Below are 19,952 nucleotides of genomic sequence, written 5' to 3' on the forward strand. Positions count from 1 at the left end.
ATAATTTTTAGTTAGCAGAGTATATATTTTCTAATGTCTAAAGCTGATATGTATCCTGTAGTCCAGAAAATATGATATTTTGCAATATTATCTTGGAGTTTTTATGTTGTGGCTGTATTTAAAGTATCATGGTTTGCATATATATTAAAACAGTGGAATGTAAGAATTATTACTTGATGTATGCCAGATTGTATAACTTCAGGTTTTCATCAGGACAGTGATCTTTTGGACCACCGAAAACATTGCTTTGGTGTTCAATCAGAATCTGGCGAGGATTTGTACTTTTCTGTGGAATTGGAGATTGAACTAATGCATTGGGAAAAAGCTTTTCAAACAGCAACTTTCCTAGAAGTTGAAAGGATCCAGGCAAGAAACCTTTTTTTCTCATAATCACAAAGAATTATTTTACACATCAAAAACCATATACAGTTGTGCTCAAAAGTTTACATACCCCGGCAGAATTTTTGCTTTCTTGGCCATTTTTCAGAGAATATTAATGATAACACCAAAACTTTTTCTCCACTTATTGCTAGTGGTTGGGTCAAGCCATTTATTGTCAAACTACTGTACAGTATTTTCTCTTTTTAAATCATATTGACAACCTAAAACATCCAAATGACCCTGATCAAAAGTTCACATACCCTGCTGATTTTTTCCTGATGACCTACACAGAAGTTGACACAAATGGGTTTGAATGGCTACTAAAGGTAACATCCTCACCTGTGACCTGTTTGCTTCTAATCAGTGTGCATAAAAGCTGAGTGAGTTTCTGGAATCCAGACAGACTCTTGCATCTTAAATCCAGCCACTGATGTTTCTGGATTGTGAGTCATGGGGAAAGAATTGTCAATGGATCTACGGGAAAAGGTAGTTGAACTGTATAAAACAGAAAAGGGATACAAAAAGATATCCAAGAATTGATAATGCCAGTCAGCAGCATTCAAGCTGTGATTAACAAATGGAAAATCAAGGGCTCTGTAAAAACAAAACCACAATCAAGTAGACCAACAAAAATGTCATCCACAACTGCCAGGAAAATTGTTTGGGATGCAAAGAAAAACCCACAAATAACATCACCTGAAATACACAACTTTCTACTAGCAGTGTGGCTGTTCCAAAATGTACAATAATGAGGCACTTGAAGAAAAATGGGCTGCATTGTCGAGTCGCCAGAGGAAAGCCATTACTGTGCAAATGCCACAAAGTATCTCCCCTACAATACACAAAACAGCACAGAGACAAGCCTCAAATCTTCTGGAACAAGGTAATTTGGAGTGATGAGACCAAAAATGAACTTTTTGGCCACAATCATAAACGTTACATTTGGAGAGAGGTCAACAAGGCCTATGATGAAAAGAACACCATTCCTACTGTAAATCATAGAGGTTGATCTCTGGTGTTTTGGGGATGTGTGAACTACAAAGGGACAAGAAACTTGGTCAAAGTTGAAGGTGGAATGCAGCACATTATCAGCAAATACTGGAGACAAAAATTTGCACTCGTCAGCCTGGAAACTGCGCATGGGATGTGTTTGGACATTCCAACATGATAACGATCCAAAACACAAGGCCAAGTAGCAGTGTCATTGGCTATAGCAGACCAAAGTGAGGGTTTGTTAGTGGACATCTCAGTCTCCTGACCTCAATATCATTGAGCCACTCTGGAGAGATCTTAAGTGCGCAATTCATACTAGACAGCACAGGCATTTACAGGAACTGGAGGCTTTTTGCCAAGAAGAGTGGGCAGCTTTACTATCTGAGAAACTAAAGAACCTCATCCACAACTACCACATAAGACTTCAAGCTGTCATTGATGTTAGAAGGGGCAATAAACTGTATTTAACCCCTTCCCGACCTTTGACGCATACGCTGCGTCATGAAAGTCGGTGCCATTCCGACCCATGACGCAGCATATGCGTCATGGAAAGATCGCGTCCCTGCAGGCCGGGTGAAAGGGTTAACTCCCATTTCACCCGATCTGCAGGGACAGGGGGAGTGGTAGTTTAGCCCAGGGGGGGTGGCTTCACCCCCTCGTGGCTACGATCGCTCTGATTGGCTGTTGAAAGTGAAACTGCCAATCAGAGCGATTTGTAATATTTCACCTAAAAAACTGGTGAAATATTACAATCCAGCCATGGCCGATGCTGCAATATCATCGGCCATGGCTGGAAACACTTATGTGCACCCACCCCACCCCTCCGATCGCCCCCCCAGCCCCCCGATCTGTGGTCCGCTCCCCTCCGTCCTGTGCTCCGCTCCCCCGTCCTCCTGTCCGCTTGCCCGTGCACCAATCACACCCCCTGTGCTGCAATCAAACCCCCCCGCACTCCGATCCCCCCCCCGCACACAGCGACCCCCCCCCGTGCTCCGATCCACCACCCCCGCACAGCGATCCCTCACCCCGTGCTCCAATCCTTCCCCGTGCTCCAATCCTCCCTCCCGTGTTCCGATCCACCCCCCCCCATGATCCGATCCACCCCCCCGTGCTCCGACGCCCCCCCCGTGCCCTGATCTCCCCCCCTTATACTTACCTGGCCGCCCGAGGTCCGTCCGTCTTCTTTCCTGGGCGCCGCCATCTTCCAAAATGGCGGGCGCATGTGCAGTGCGCCCGCCGAATCTGCCGGCCGGCAGATTCGTTCCAGAGTGAATTTTGATCACTGAGATATATCCTATCTCAGTGATCAAAATAAAAAAAATAGTAAATGACCCCCCCCCCTTTGTCACCCCCATAGATAGGGACAATAAAAAAAATAAAGAATTTTTTTTTTTTCACTAAGGTTGGGGTAAGAACTAGGGTTAGGGTTAGGGGTAGGGTTAGGGGTAGGGTTAGGGTTAGGGGTAGGGTTAGGGTTAGGGTTAGGGGTAGGGTTAGGGCTAGGGTTAGGGGTAGGGGTAGGGTTAGGGGTAGGGTTAGGGCTAGGGTTAGGGTTTCGGTATGTGCACACGTATTCTGGTCCTATGCGGATTTTTCCGCAGCGGATTTGAAAAATCCACAGTGCTAAACCGCTGCCGATTTATCGTGGATTTACCGCGGTTTTTCTGCGCATTTCACTGCGGTTTTACAACTGCGATTTTCTATTGGAGCAGTTCTAAAACCGCTGCGGAATCCGCAGAAAGAAGTGACATGCTGCGGAATGTAAACCGCTGCGTTTCCGTGCAGTTTTTCCGCAGCATGTGTACAGCGATTTTTGGTTCCCATAGGTTCACATTGAACTGTAAACTCATGGGAAACTGCTGCGGATCCGCAGCGTTTTCCGCAGCGTGTGCACATACCTTTAGAATTAGGCTATGTGCACACGGTGCGGATTGGCCGCTGCGGATCCGCAGCAGTGTTCCATCGGGTTTACAGTACCATGTAAACATATGGAAAACCAAATCCGCTGTGCCCATGGTGCAGAAAATACCGCGCGGGAACGCTGCGTTGTATTTTCCGCAGCATGCCAATTCTTTGTGCGGATTCCGCAGCGTTTTACACCTGTTCCTCAATAGGAATCCACAGGTGAAATCCGCACAAAAAACACTGGAAATCCACGGTAAATCCACAGGTAAAACGCAGTGCCTTTTACCCGCGGATTTTTCAAAAATGATGCTGAAAAATCTCATACGAATCCGCAACGTTGGCACATAGCCTTAGAGTTGGGTTGGAATTAGGGTTGTGGTTAGGGTTAGGGGTGTGTTGGGGTTAGGGTTGTGGTTAGGGGTGTGTTGGGGTTAGGGTTGTGATTAGGGTTACGGCTACAGTTGGGATAAGGGTTAGGGGTGTGTTGGAGGTAGAATTGAGGGGTTTCCACTGTTTAGGCACATCAGGGGGTCTCCAAACGCAACATGGCGCCACCATTGATTCCAGCCAATCTTGTATTCAAAAATTCAAATGGTGCTCCCTCACTTCCGAACCCCGACGTGTGCCCAAACAGTGGTTTACCCCCACATATGGGGTACCAGCATACTCAGGACAAACTGCGCAACAATTACTGGGGTCCAATTTCTCCTGTTACCCTTGAGAAAATAAAAAATTGCTTGCTAAAACATCATTTTTGAGGAAAGAAAAATGATTTTTTATTTTCACGGCTCTGCGTTGTAAACGTCTGTGAAGCACTTGGGGGTTCAAAGTGCTCACCACATATCTAGATAAGTTCCTTGGGGGGTCTAGTTTCCAAAATGGGGTCACTTGTGGGGGGTTTCTACTGTTTAGGCACACCAGGGGCTCTGCAAACGCAACGTGACGCCCGCAGACCATTCCATCAAAGTCTGCATTTCAAAAGTCACTACTTCCCTTCTGAGCCCCCACGTGTGCCCAAACAGTGGTTTACCCCCACACATGGGGCATCAGCGTACTCAGGAGAAACTGGACAACAACTTTTGTGGTCCAATTTCTCCTGTAACCCTTGGGAAAATAAAAAATTCTGGGCTAAAAAATTATTTTTGAGGAAAGAAAAAGTATTTATTATTTTCACGGCTCTGCGTTATAAACTTCTGTAAAGCACTTGGGGGTTGAAAGTGCTCACCACACATCTAGATAAGTTCCTTTGGGGGTCTAGTTTCCAAAATGGGGTCACTTGTGGGGGGTTTCTACTGTTTAGGCACACCAGGGGCTCTGCAAACGCAATGTGACGCCCGCAGACCATTCCATCAAAGTCTGCATTTCAAAAGTCACTACTTCCCTTCTGAGCCCCCACGTGTGCCCAAACAGTGGTTTACCCCCACACATGGGGTATCAGCGTACTCAGGAGAAACTGGACAACAACTTTTGTGGTCCAATTTCTCCTGTAACCCTTGGGAAAATAAAAAATTCTGGGCTAAAAAATTATTTTTGAGGAAAGAAAACGTATTTATTATTTTCACGGCTCTGCGTTATAAACTTCTGTAAAGCACTTGGGGGTTGAAAGTGCTCACCACACATCTAGATAAGTTCCTTTGGGGGTCTAGTTTCCAAAATGGGGTCACTTGTGGGGGGTTTCTACTGTTTAGGCACACCAGGGGCTCTGCAAACGCAATGTGACACCCGCAGACCATTCCATCAAAGTCTGCATTTCAAAAGTCACTACTTCCCTTCTGAGCCCCCACGTGTGCCCAAACAGTGGTTTACCCCCACACATGGGGTATCAGCGTACTCAGGAGAAACTGGACAACAACTTTTGTGGTCCAATTTCTCCTGTAACCCTTGGGAAAATAAAAAATTCTGGGCTAAAAAATTATTTTTGAGGAAAGAAAACGTATTTATTATTTTCACGGCTCTGCGTTATAAACTTCTGTAAAGCACTTGGGGGTTGAAAGTGCTCACCACACATCTAGATAAGTTCCTTTGGGGGTCTAGTTTCCAAAATGGGGTCACTTGTGGGGGGTTTCTACTGTTTAGGCACACCAGGGGCTCTGCAAACGCAATGTGACGCCCGCAGACCATTCCATCAAAGTCTGCATTTCAAAAGTCACTACTTCCCTTCTGAGCTCCCACGTGTGCCCAAACAGTGGTTTACCCCCACACATGGGGTATCAGCGTACTCAGGAGAAACTGGACAACAACTTTTGTGGTCCAATTTCTCCTGTAACCCTTGGGAAAATAAAAAATTCTGGGCTAAAAAATTATTTTTGAGGAAAGAAAACTTATTTATTATTTTCACTGCTCTGTGTTATGAACTTCTGTGAAGCACTTGGGGGTTCAAAGTGCTCACCTCACATCTAGATAAGTTCCTTTCGGGGTCTAGTTTCCAAAATGGGGTCACTTGTGGGGGGTTTCTACTGTTTAGCCACATCAGGGGCTCTGCAAACGCAACGTGACGCCCGCAGAGCATTCCATCAAAGTCTGCATTTCAAAACGTCACTACTTCACTTCCGAGCCCCAGCATGTGCCTAAACAGTGGTTTACCCCCACATATGGGGTATCAGCGTACTCAGGAGAAACTGGACAACAACTTTTGGGGTCAAATTTCTCCTGTTACCCTTGGGAAAATAAAAAATTGCGGGCTAAAATTCATTTTTGAGAAAATAATTTTTTTTTTTTATTTTCATGGCTCTGCGTTATAAACTTCTGTGAAGCACTTGAGGGTTCAAAGTGCTCACTACACATCTAGATTAGTTCCTTTGGGGGTCTAGTTTCCAAAATGGGGTAATTTGTGGGGGATCTCCAATGTTTAGGCACACAGGGGCTCTCCAAACGCGACATGGTGTCCGCTAATGATTGGAGATAATTTTCCATTTAAAAAGCCAAATGGCGTGCCTTCCCTTCTGAGCCCTGCCGTGCGCCCAAACAGTGGTTTACCCCCACATATGGGGTATCTGCATACTCAGGACAAACTGGACAACAACATTTGTGGTCCAATTTCTCCTATTACCATTGGCAAAATAGGAAATTCCAGGCTAAAAAATCATTTTTGAGAAAAGAAAAATTATTTTTTATTTTCATGGCTCTGCATTATAAACTTCTGTGAAGCACCTGGGGGTTTAAAGTGCTCAGTATGCATCTAGATAAGTTCCTTGGGGGGTCTAGTTTCCAAAATGGGGTCACTTGTGGGGGAGCTCCATTGCATAGGCACACAGGGGCTCTCCAAATGCGACATGGTGTCCGCTAACAATTGGAGCTAATTTTCCATTCAAAAAGTTAAAAGGCGCGCCTTCCCTTCCGAGCCCTGCCGTGTGCCCAAACAGTGGTTTACCCCCACATATGAGGTATCGGCGTACTCGGGAGAAATTGCTCAACAAATTTTAGGATCCATTTTATCCTATTGCCTATGTGAAAATGAAAAAATTGAGGCGAAAATAAATTTTTTGTGAAAAAAAAGTACTTTTTCATTTTTACGGATCAATTTGTGAAGCACCTGAGGGTTTAAAGTGCTCACTAGGCATCTAGATAAGTTCCTTGGGGGGTCCAGTTTCCAAAATGGGGTCACTTGTGGGGGAGCTCCAATGTTTAAGCACACAGGGTCTCTCCAAACGCGACATGGTGTCCGCTATCGATGGAGATAATTTTTCATTCAAAAAGTCAAATGGCGCTCCTTCCCTTCCGAGCCTTACCATGTGCCCAAACAGTGGTTTACCCCCACATGTGAAGTATCGGTGTACTCAGGAGAAATTGCCAAACAAATTTTAGGATCCATTTTATCCTGTTGTCCATGTGAAAATGAAAAAATTGAGGCTAAAAGAATTTTTTTGTGAAAAAAAAGTACTTTTTCATTTTTACGGATCAATTTGTGAAGCACCTGGGGGTTTAAAGGGCTCACTATGCATCTAGATAAGTTCCTTGGGGCGTCTAGTTTCCAAAATGGGGTCACTTGTGGGGGAGCTCCAATTTTTAGGCACACGGGGGCTCTCCAAATGTGACATGGTGTCCGCTAAAGAGTGCAGCCAATTTTTCATTCAAAAAGTCAAATGGCGCTCCTTCCCTTCCAAGCCCTGCCGTGCGCCCAAACAGTGGTTTACCCCCACATATGAGGTATCAGCGTACTCAGGACAAATTGGACAACAACGTACGTGGTTCAGTTTCTCCTTTTACCATTGGGAAAATAAAAAAATTGTTGCTGAAAAATCATTTTTGTGACTAAAAAGTTAAATGTTCATTTTTTCCTTCCATGTTGCTTCTGCTGCTGTGAAGCACCTGAAGGGTTAATAAACTTCTTGAATGTGGTTTTGTGCACCTTGAGGGGTGCAGTTTTTAGAATGGTGTCACTTTTGGGTATTTTCAGCCATATAGACCCCTCAAACTGACTTCAAATGTGAGGTGGTCCCTAAAAAAAATGGTTTTGTAAATTTCGTTGTAAAAATGAGAAATCGCTGGTCAAATTTTAACCCTTATAACTTCCTAGCAAAAAAAAATTTTGTTTCCAAAATTGTGCTGATGTAAAGTAGACGTGTGGGAAATGTTATTTATTAACTATTTTGTGTCACATAACTCTCTGGTTTAACAGAATAAAAATTCAAAATGTGAAAATTGCGAAATTTTAAAAATTTTCGCCAAATTTCCGTTTTTATCACAAATAAACACAGAATTTATTGACCTAAATTTACCACTAACATGAAGCCCAATATGTCACGAAAAAACAATCTCAGAACCGCTAGGATCCATTGAAGCGTTCCTGAGTTATTACCTCATGAAGGGACACTGGTCAGAATTGCAAAAAACGGCAAGGTCTTTAAGGTCAAAATAGGCTGGGTCATGAAGGGGTTAAAAATGGGGTATGTGAACTTTTTATCAGGGTCATTTGGATGTTTTGGGTTGTCATTATGATTTAAAAATAGAAAACGCAGTAGTTTGACAATAAATGGCTTCACCCAACCACTAACCATGAGTGGAGAAAAAGTTTTGGTGTTATCATTCATATTTTCTGAAAAAAGCCAAGAAAGCAAAAATGCTGCTGGGGTATGTAAACATTTGAGCACAACTGTATATAATGCTTGTATATACAGTGCTAGTCTTAATAGGCTTATATGTACAGAATACTAGTCATTTATTGATACTCAAGACTTGGTTTTCAGTTGTACAATCCTAGAACTTGCAGTAGAAAAAATCTCTGTAATATATCAGATAGAGGATGCTACATTTTTGTATGCATAATTTCATTAAAATATGGCAGAAAAAAGTGTGCATGACTTTGAAATCAGAGGCATATTAACATACAGTGTATGGGGTATTATGTCATTGTCCAACCTATGCAGCTATAATACAACATTCACTGCAATTCATTATTATACACTTAAGGGTATGGACTCATTTTTATATATTCCAAAAGAATAATGTTAAAGTTTCATAATTATGTATGGGTTAAATACCCTGACCATTTATCTATATAGTACACAGCTATTTCTGATGATAGTCCAGTTGTGTAAAAGGGGGCAAGTTTTAGTCCTGGAGAGAACTGGTTACAGAAACTGAATCAGTCAGGTAAGGAAGTTCAAGTTAAGTTATGTCCAGTGATATGTACAGAAAGTATTTTCATTTTTAGCATCATTGGAGAACACCCACAAGCAGCTAAATTAGATTGAAAGGGCTCCCACTTAATTCTGATGGAATAATTCAGATGGCATAAAAAATTAATAAGCATTTATCACTGTCAGCCTTCCTGTTATAGGATATGTTTTAATGAAAGAAACAGCTGGCATGCATATGGAAAAAATAGTCTCACAGTATGGTAAGATACTAAAAATTAAAATTTTAGTCTAGATAATTATATCACATGCTGCTTTTTCTATGGAGAACAGCACTCAAAGAGAGTTCAAGAGTACAAACACAATAAATATAACCATGTTCATTCAACTAAAAATAAACAAGACAAAAATGTATTTTTAAGCTGCAATTTTACTAACTATAACAAAGAGAACATACAAAAAAAAATAAAAAACTTCAGTCATATCTTTGTAATGTTTATCATGCATTACAATTTTACAAAAGTGAAGAAATAGGGCAATTTTTGTGGAAAAAAACAGCACTTTGGCACTCAGTCGTGTACCTTACATGTGTGGAGATATTCCTGTGTCTCCTCAGTCATTATTAAATTCTAACTGTCAGCATGAGGTACCACTGAATGTGTGACAGCCACAGGTCCAAAACATGGCTTTAACACCTTCTCATCTACGTTCTCTGTTTTGAATTCCTGAAATAAAATACTATACAAACTATATAACACAATATTGTTTAAAATGATGTAAAGTTATACGTATGTATATATATATATATATATATATATATATATATATATATATAAATATATATATAATAAATAGTGATGAGCAAGTGTACTCGTTGCTCGGGTGACCTCCGAGTATTTATGACTGCTCGGAGATTTAGTTTTCATCGCGGCAGCTGAATGATTTACAGCTACTAGCCAGGCTGAATACATGTGGGCGTTGCCTGGTTGCTAGGGAATCCCCACATGTAATCAAGCTGTTTAGCAGCCACAAATCATTATTTGCCAGGATTTTCCAGGAGTTCATCATGCCTTGACTTAGGTCTGGGAGGAAATTCCCAAGAAGCCATCCCCTCTGTCATCAAAAGCATGCTCAGAAGTTGTCCAGAGTCTATACAGGTGCCATATAGATTACTGCATCACTTTATGAGTTCCAAAGATAAAAAGCATGCAAATTAGAATCAATAGTGAGTTAAATTTTTTATTAAATTTTATGGAATAATTTGGAATTCAGCCCTCAATTTTTTTAACGACTTTGACTTTCACTGATCAATGCTCTGTTATTTCGTTCCGAATGAATAACACAATTTATATCAATAAAGATTTTCAATTTAAACCTTTAGTCACTGAGATCTAATTTGTGAAGTGCTCACTTCATTTTTGAGCAGTGTGTATTCACTGTACTTGGTAGGTCTTTTCAATTTGAGTTGTGGTCATCTGCTGGTCATGTTGGACTTCACTTCTGCCTCTTTCCATTTGCCTATTAAAATAGAAGATGTGTCTTGAAATTAAACTGCATGTAAAAAACATCAGTTTGTAAGATCTTGATAAATTGGCAGCCAGTTAATTTTATTTTGTTTTAGAATCTTTGAATTTCCACACAAATGCATTACAAAAATGTAGTATATTCTGTTCAATTAAATATTACAATCATATTTTATTATTATATTTTCTATCATTTATTTAGCATTTAAACATCTTTTAACTTCATTATTAATGAATAATTGTGCTTTATTCCCTTTCAGTGTAAAACTTATGCCTGTGTAATTGAAAGTCATTTAATGGGCCTCACTATCGACTTTGGTATGGGATTTATCTGCTTTGATGCGGCCACAAAGGTAACCCAATTTTATTATTTGGAGCAAAATTATATATCTAGTAATATATAGCAAAGATCATACTAATACCAAAAATGAGAAAAAAAGAAATGTTTTTTTTTTTCATTCCTGCAATTATGATGTTGAACTTCTTTGTTTAAAACATGAGATATATGTGAATAGAGTTGTAACAGCTCAATAATGAGTTGGCTTACTGACCTCTGCCAGACTGAATAATACATTGCTAGGGAGGATTCAGTGCCTTGAATTTTTATTATAGCTTTAGCGTATACAGATACTGGACAATGTTATGAAGTATATTAAAGCATAGCTTTTGCAGCTACTGTAATCACAAACTACTTTTGTTTCTTGAAATAAACGAAAATATAATTTCAATTTTAATGCTATGAACAATACCAATGTTTTATTTGTATTAATTTTCCTTAACCCATTACCAACTAGTGCCGTGCATGTGCTGTACTAATACAGAGAGGGTGTATGGAGCGGGGTCAGGAGCAGAGATCGAGACCGCCATTGTCAGGACTCAAATCTGGCAACCACTGTGCACCGGGCAGAAGCTCTTCCACTTGAGCTATTCAGTAATGATGAGCGAATTTGGTTGGAAAACAATCGTCAAACATAAATGCGGCACGGATATGACACTTTTGGATTCGCGATCAGAAGCACGAGCAAAAATTTATAAAATCGGGAAAAATTGGTAATATTCGGTAAAAAGTGCGGGAAAATTTTGTCATTGCCACAAAAGTATTTTCAGCACTTTTGCAACAATAAAGGTGGTGTATCATGAGCATTTTGCATGTGTTTGATGAGGTTTGTAAATTTTTTTTCTCTTAACTTTGGCTAGCCTCAATTTGCACACAATCAGGGCGCAGGAAACATCCAGAGTGTCCTGACACCACGGCTTGTGTCATTGGCTGCTGAAATCACATGTCCCTCTCCATATAAAAAGCGGACATCTTGTTTTAGCACCACTTTGACAATATAACAGCACGGAGAGGCTGCTTCTGATGCTGGAACTGGTAGCAGCAAGATTTTAGCTAGTTAGCTAGGTGGCTGTATATCAGTCAGACAGTGTAGCTAGCTCGTTTCCAGTGTGGCTGTTAAATTTACCTTCCAGCATTTTTTTTGGCCATTACTGAGGTCCACAGAAAAAGCCAGCAAGGCACATGTCCTACAAGTGTGTTGTGCACTACTTTCTTTAGTGCTCCATGCACGAGTATAGCATTTTAAATAATATTATTTCACCAATTAACTGTGAAACAGCTTGCTGTATCCCACCTTGTCATTTAGTGCTGTGGTGATATGTGCTGTGGTGAGTCTCTGCAGACCTAATGTACATAAATATATAATTTTTCTATTGCAAAGATTAGACAACCTGCCATATCACACTTTGTCATTTTGTTGGATTGAAATTAAGCTGTCTGCAGATCTCACACACATAACCAAGACATTTTTTCTGTTGCTAAACGTGATACAGTATGGGACATGACTTTAAAACAGTTTGTAGCATCTAGTGTGTTATAAAGGTCTGATTCTGAGGCCACAAAAAATCTTGTTCCTAACATAAAGCAATCAGACTAGTTCCATGGATCAACGCCCTATCAAGGAATCTAGTATATATACCCTGTAACATTATACTTTTCCAGAAAGGTATCCAGTCCCCTCTTAAATTTTAGTAATGAATCACTCATTACAACATCATACGGCAGAGAGTTCCATAGTCTCACTGCTCTTACAGTAAAGAATCCGCATCTGTAATTATGCTTAAACCTTCTTTCCTCCAGACGTCGAGGATGCCCCCTTGTCCCTGTCTCAGGTCTATGATTAAAAAGATCATCAGAAAGGTCTTTGTTCTGTCCCCTTATATATTTATACATTAAAATAAGATCACTCCTTAGTCTTCGCTTTTCCAAACTAAATAGCCGCAAGTGTAATAACCTATCTTGGTATTGAAGTCCTCTAATAACCTTGGTCGCTCTTCTCTGCACCCGCTCCAGTTCAGCTATGTCTTTCTTATACACCAGAAACCAGAACTGTGCACAGTATTCTAAGTGTGGTCGAACTAGTGACTTGTATAGAGGTAAAATTATGTTCTCCTCATGAGCATCTATGTCTCTTTTAATGCATCCCATTATTTTATTTGCCTTTGTAGCAGCTGCCTGACACTGGCCACTGAATATGAGTTTGTCATCCACCCATATACCCAGGTCTTTTTCATTGACGGTTTTGCCCAGAGTTTTAGAATTAAGCACATAATTATACATCTTATTACTTCTACCCAAGTGCATGACCCTACATTTATCCCCATTAAAGTTCATTTGCCATTTATCAGCCCAAGATTCTAGTTTACATAAATCATCCTGTAATATAAAATTGTCCTCCTCTGTATTGATTACCCTGCAGAGTTTAGTGTCATCTGTAGTTGGCAGGCCAAAGTCCAGGGTACCAGGCACGCATTATGAGGTGGCCTGTCCGCCTCAGAGGCAATGGGAGAATCCATTTTCCAGTAGAGGTCCGTGAGCCTTTCCAACTAGCACTGTTCCATGTGAGGTCCCTGCTGCCTGAAGCTTACTGGTAAATGCCTCTTTTTCCCTGTCCTGGGACAGGTACCTGCATGACGGGCAGCTTGAGCTGTTTTACAAGGACTCTATCATGCCTCGGGCTCCTCAGGTGCTGCTGCGTCTCAGGTGTGGTGTGGGTCGTTCACTTAAAGTTTTGAGGCCTCCAGTTTTGCCAAGTGTCCTACAGTTCCACTATAGCCCCGGGCCCCTGATACCCAATACTGCGCTTTGACTCTGAAGGTGCCCAGTCACAGTTCCCCTCTGAGCCATGTTCCTCTCCTCTACTCCTTTCCTCTGAAGCTCCACCACATACAACCCTTCATGTCTTTCTCTGTTATGATTAGGTAATTCAGAACCACAATGGACCTTGAAGTTCAGAGCACACAAAGTGACCTGACAATAACCAAAGACATAGGACGAGCTCTGAGACGTGGGAACTCTGCTGACCGCAATCCCTAATCCTATCCAACCACACTAGAGGCAGCCGTGGATTGCGCCTAACGCTCCCTATGCAACTCGGCACAGCCTGAGAAACTAGCTAGGCCTAAGATAGAAAAACAAGCCTACCTTGCCTCAGAGAAATACCCCAAAGGAAAAGGCAGCCCCCCACATATAATGACTGTGAGTAGAGATGAAAATACAAACGCAGAGATGAAATAGATTTAGCAAAGTGAGGCCCAACTTACTGAACAGACCAAAGATAGGAAAGATAACTTTGCGGTCAACACAAAACCCTACAAACAACCACGCAGAGGGGCAAAAAGACCCTCCGCACCGACTAACGGTACGGAGCTGCTCCCTCTGCGTCCCAGAGCTTCCAGCAAGCAAGAAAAACCAATTAAGCAAGCTGGACAGAAAAAATAGCAAAACAAAAATAACACAAGCAAAACTTAGCTTATGCAGAGCAGACGGCCACAGGAACGATCCAGGAGGAAGCAAGACCAATACTAGAACATTGACTGGAGGCCAGGAGCAAAGCACTAGGTGGAGTTAAATAGAGCAGCACCTAACGACTTCACCACATCACCTGAGGAAGAAACTCAGAAGCCACAGTACCACTCGTGACCACAGGAGGCAGCTCTGCCACAGAATTCACAACATTTCTCCTTCTAGAGGCTGCAGCTCCCACGTGGCTGCTGGGCCTCTCTGTCTGCTCTCTCAGACTTCCTTCTCCTTCTCTGTCTCTCCTAGAATAGCTTATCTCCTCCTCTAGACCAGGACATATATCCATATTTTAGGGAAGATCCCCTGTATCCGGATCCTGAGCTCACCCTCCTGGTCTGGATTTGGAATATGTTGCATGCTAATGCCTTCAATGATAAAGAGAATTCCATTGCCTCTGAGCATGATATCACCCTCCCCAAAAGGATGGTAACATCACTGCAGCAACTGGTTGCCAGGGGTGTTGCACTCCCCCCTGTTAACACCAGTACTCCTGGACTGGGAAAAGAAAAGCATTAGCATTACAGGTTAAAGACAATTTTTGGAAATGCACTTCAACAGGTTAAAACTTAAGCATCCCTTTATAGGAGGTACGGTTCTTGAACGTTGCATGACATAACAATAACATAACTTTTTATTACTATGGCACACAGGTGAAAGTGCAAACTTTGAAATTAACAAGGCGCATTGACCAATCTTGGTCTCTGCTGCGGCAGATAGTTTTGCTCCAAACCTGAAAAGCAAAACAGGTACATATATATATATCTATATATAGATATATATATCTATATATAGATAGATAGATATATCTATCTATATATAGATAGATATATATATATATCTATATCTATATATATATATATAATATATATATATATAATATATATATATATATATCTATATCTATATATATATATATATATATATACAGTCATACAGTCTTGCTCATGCTACCAGCTTGCAGCAATATCAAAGCATAAAAGCACCGGAACAGGTGCCAAACTATTTATAGAACAGTCCTCAGTTAACAAATGTCCATACAAACTGCAAAGAAAAAAACATAAACATAGCATATTCACAGCATCAGTTTCTTGCAGGTGAATGTCTCTTTAATTCTGTTTCTTCCAGGGCAGGTCCTGGCGTGTGCAGCTTCCTGGCTGGGGAAGTTCATTAACACGGGGTCAGTAGGTGACTCCTTAGAATAGTGTTCACAAGAGGTCTGTGCAGCCTGGGTTTGCTGTCCACTCGCAGTGGCTACATGGTTATAGGCATGTGGGGTTGGGCACCTTTTAATTTGTAGGGTATAATATTCCCTTTCTGGTGCCGGGTATAGGTCACTTTGTCAGGGTTACAGGTGTGATTCCACGTCTCTGCAGTTGACAAAGTGTTCCCTGTGTTCTATTTGTTCCTTGATGAAACCCCATCCTTTATCCAAATTGAATGAGACAACAGTTCCTGTTCTGATAGGTCTTCTGGCTGAGGGTTTAGCTATGCGGGACTGGGCTATAGCTAGCAGGTTCTTTTCCTCCATAATCTCCCATTTAGCTCTACATTGTTGTTCTTCCGTGGCCAGTTTTAAAACCTGCTGTCTGCAGTAATTTTCTGTGTCAGATGGTACAGGTGTCATGGGTTCAGTTTGGGCATCGCATACGTCAGTCATTCGGTCCCAGGTTATGGCAGTCATAATCTGACAGAGCACTAAGGTTGGCAGGGGTGCTAACTGTCCCACTAAGGTGTCTTCAGCTACTGGGGCAGTTAGAATACCTGTCTCGCTGGTGTCTGAGTCCTGTTCCGTCTCCACTGGGGCCTGGTGTGCTGTCTGCAGGGCCTGGTGCTGTGGCGCGGTCATGTTTGTTTGCGGCGTCTTGCTTTCCAGTGGTGTTTCCCTTTCTGGCTCCGATGGGGTAGCAGTCGCGAGGTCCGGGTTCTCCATTGGCGGCATCACCTTTTTCCGTAGAGCGTTGCTTTCCAGCTCCACCGAGGTCAAAGGTGCAGGTTCCGCCAGGGCTGGGAGCGCGGCTGGTGAGTATTGTCATTGCGGCTGGGCAGTTGTCATTCTCTGGACCAGGGATTCTTTCCATGTGGCCACCGCTGTTATCTGGGTCTTTAGAAGTTGCTGGGCCAGCTCCTCCATCTCTGTGGCGAGGAGATCCGGGTCCATGGTAGGCTTCAGGTCCGAGGTTTCATGCCGCTGCAGAACGGGGACATCTTTAGAGGTAGTTGCTAGTTCTCTGTTATCCGTCAAAGCCTGTTCAAGGTAGTGTGGAGCCATGTTGCTGCCATGCTCTCCCGCGTCTCTCTCCATCTTGCTTCCAGGGCTTTTTCTGCTGTGTCTCCTCCACTTTTCCGCCAGCCATTTCTGGCGGCGGATCCGTCCTGGTGGTGGACATCTTTTGTTGGTATTACAGTCTCTGTAGGGGGTGGATCCAGATTTAGCGCTGGTCCTTGAACTCCACCCATGGCAACACATCTTCCTCCTTTATCCGCCTCGTGGTGCAGCAATGGTGGCCATATTACAATTTTGCACAGTATACCACAGTCCATTACAGTCCATGGTGCACAGGACCCATTTCAATGGGTCGGTCCATCCTGTTCGTGATGCCAAGTTTTGGAGGGCAGTGGGGTACTCAGCACTGGGTCCAGTCTTAAAGGGGATATCACGGTGGCTGCGACCTGGTCTATGGCTCTGGGCATCCAATTAAAGATGGAACGGTCTTTAAAGGGGAATTGTGAATAAGTCTGTCGTGACACCACCTGTGGTGTTTGGTCAATAGTGAGACCAACGCTGCTTTAAAGGGGTCCTCTGGGGGATGTTGTTGCAGCAAAGATGTAACGTTTCCCACAGGTGAAGCGGGGTCCCCAGGGGTCCTATAGTGTATGGCGATGATGGTGAATGCCGGGCAATGAGTAAAGGACACAAGTTGTAAAGTCTTTACCTGGTTTACTGTAGTTGCCAGGCCACATTCCAGGGTACCCGGCATGGATAGTGAGGTGGCCCGGCCGCCTCAGAGGCAATGGGAGAATCCCTTTTCCAGTAGAGGTCCGTGAGCCTTTCCAACCAGCGCCGTTCTATGTGAGATACCTACTCCCTGAAGCTTACTGGCACAGAGCTCTTTTCCCCTGTGCAGGGAAAGGTACCTGCATGTTGGGCAGCTTGAGCAGTCTTACAGGGACTCTATCATGCCTCGGGTTCCCCACATGCTGCTGTCTCAGGTGTGGTGTGGATCATTTACCTAAAGTTCTGAGGCCTCCGGTTTTGCCAAGTGTCCTACAGTTCCACTATAGCCTCGGGCTCCCAGTACACGGTACTGTGCTTCAGCTCTGAGGGTGCCCGGTCACAGTTCCCCTCTGAGCCATGTTCCTCTCCTCTACTCCTTTCCTCTGAAGCTCTACCACATACAACCCTTCGGGTCTTTCTCCTTCCAGAGGCTGCAGCTCCCACGTGGCTGCTGGACCTCTCTGTCTGCTCTCTCAGACTTCCTTCTCATTCTCTGTCTCTCCTAGACTAGCTTGATTGCTCTTCCAGACCAGGACTTATATCCATATTTTAGAGAAGCTCCCCTGAATCCGGGTCCTGAGCTCCCCCTCCTGATCTGGATTTGGAATATGTTGCATGTGAGTGCCTTACCCGATAAAGGAAATTCAATTGCCTTTGAGTATGATATCACCCTCTCTGAAAGGAAGGTAACATCACTGCAACAACCGGTTACTTGGGGTGTTGCACATACAGTAGGAGACCTGACTTTAAAATAGTTTGTAGCATCTAGTGTGTTATAGAGGCCTGATCCAGAGGCCACAAAAATTATTGTGCTCCTAACATCATACAATAGGTGACCTGACTTTAAAATAGAATGTAGCATCTAGTGTTTTATAGAAGCCTGATCCAGAGGCCACAAAAATTATTCTGTTTCTAGTGTCATTCAGTAGGTGACCTGACTTTAAAATAGTTTGAAGCATCTGGTGTGTTATAGAGGCCTGATCCAGAGGCCACAAATAATTCTTCTGTTCCTAGTGTCATACAGTACAAACCCTGACTTTAAAATAGTTTGTAGCATCTAGTGTGTTATAGAGGCCTGATCCAGAGGCCACAAAAAATTATTGTGCTCCTAACATCATACAATGGGGGACCTGACTTTAAAATAGTTTGTAGCATCTAGTGTGTTATAGAGGCCTGATCTAGAGGTCATCCTTTGTAGTCTGAAAAAAGGCCCCCGTCTTCCTCCTTCTCTGCATCGTCTGATGAGCTACTAATTTGCGTACCTCTGGGTTCACCCCAAGTGGGATCTTCAACCTCATTGTCATCATGTTCTCACACTCCTCACTCTGAAAGTCACCCTCATTCTTTGCCTGCCCTAACACCACTGTACAGTGTGTGTGCCCCTCTGGTATCTGAGTCTCATAAGGATCACCTCACCCCTGGAGGGTCTGGATTCTGCTCAGAAACTTCTGGGGCTACTCACAAATTTAGAATATCATCAACAAGTTAATTTATTTCATTTCTTTAATACAAAAAGTGAAACTCATATACTGTATTATCTAGTGTCATTACAAACTGAAGGATCTATTTAAAGTGTTTATTTCTGCTAATGTTAATGATTATGGCTTACAGCCAATGAAAACCCCAAACTCATTATCTCAGTAAATAAGAATTATTAGCAAAAAACACCTGCAAAGGCTTAGAAAGGTCCCTTTGCCTTTTTCAGTAGTCTCTAAAATCATGGGGAAGACTGTTGACTTGACAGATGTCCAGAATGCAGTCATGGACACACTCCATAAGGATGGTAAGCCACAAAAGGCCATTGCTAAAGATGTTGGTTGTTCTGCATCCAAGCATATTAATGGAAGGTTGAGTGGAAGGAAAAAGTGTGGTAGTAAAAGGTGCACAAGCAACCGGGATGACCGCTGCCTTGAAAGGAATGTTAAGAAAAGGCCATTCAAAAATTTTGGTGAACTTGAGAAGGATTGGACTGCTCCTGAAGTCATTGCTTCAAGAGCCACCACAAACAGACATACCAAGGACATGAGCTACAAGTGTCACATTCCTTGTGTCAAGCCACTAATGACCAATAGACAACGCCAGATGCATCTTACCTGGGCCAAGGAGAAAAAGAACTGGATTGTTGCTCAATAGTCCAAGGTGTTGTTTTCAGATTAAAGTCAATTTTGCATTTCATTTGGAAATCAAGGTTCTAGATTCTGGAGGAAGAGTGGAGAGGCACACATTCCAAGCTGCTTTAGGTCCACAATTAATGATGGTTTTGGGAGCCATGTTATCTCCTGGTGTAGGTCCACTGTGTTTTATCAAGACCAAAGTTAGCGCAACCATCTGCCAGGAAATTTTAGAGCACTTCATGCTTCCCTCAGCCGACAAGCTTTTTTGAGATGGAAATTTAATTCTCCAGCAAGACTTGGCACCTATCCACACTGCCAAAAGTACCAATATCTGGTTTAAAAACAACAGTATTGCTGTGCTTGACTGGCCAGCAAACCCGCCTGACCTTTTCCCCATAGAGAATCTAACGGGTTTTGTCAAGAGAAAGATTTGAGACACCAGACTTAACAATGCAGATAAGCTGAAGGCTGCTATCAAAGCAACCTGGGCATCCATAACACCTCAGCAGTGCCACAGGCTGATCGCCTCCATGTCACGCCGCATTGATGCAGCAATTGATGCAAAAGAAGCCCCTACCAAGTATTGAGTGCATTTACTGAACATAC

At 42.7% G+C, this 19,952-nt stretch overlaps 1 protein-coding gene across 5 annotated transcripts in view; it reads left to right on the forward strand.

Moving 5' to 3' along the window:
- The window catches only part of SNTG1 (syntrophin gamma 1), a 1,229,644-nt gene that overhangs the window by 1,200,631 nt on the left and 9,061 nt on the right, over nucleotides 1–19,952 (forward strand). For all 5 annotated transcript variants that reach the window (XM_069731323.1, XM_069731324.1, XM_069731327.1 and 2 more), the window contains 2 exons: nucleotides 214–366; nucleotides 10,639–10,731. In XM_069731323.1, coding sequence (XP_069587424.1) covers nucleotides 214–366; nucleotides 10,639–10,731 — 246 coding nt within the window. The remainder of the gene's footprint in view (nucleotides 1–213; nucleotides 367–10,638; nucleotides 10,732–19,952) is intronic.

The sequence above is a fragment of the Ranitomeya imitator genome, chromosome 6 (assembly GCF_032444005.1).
Source record: "Ranitomeya imitator isolate aRanImi1 chromosome 6, aRanImi1.pri, whole genome shotgun sequence".
Taxonomy (NCBI): domain Eukaryota; kingdom Metazoa; phylum Chordata; class Amphibia; order Anura; family Dendrobatidae; genus Ranitomeya; species Ranitomeya imitator.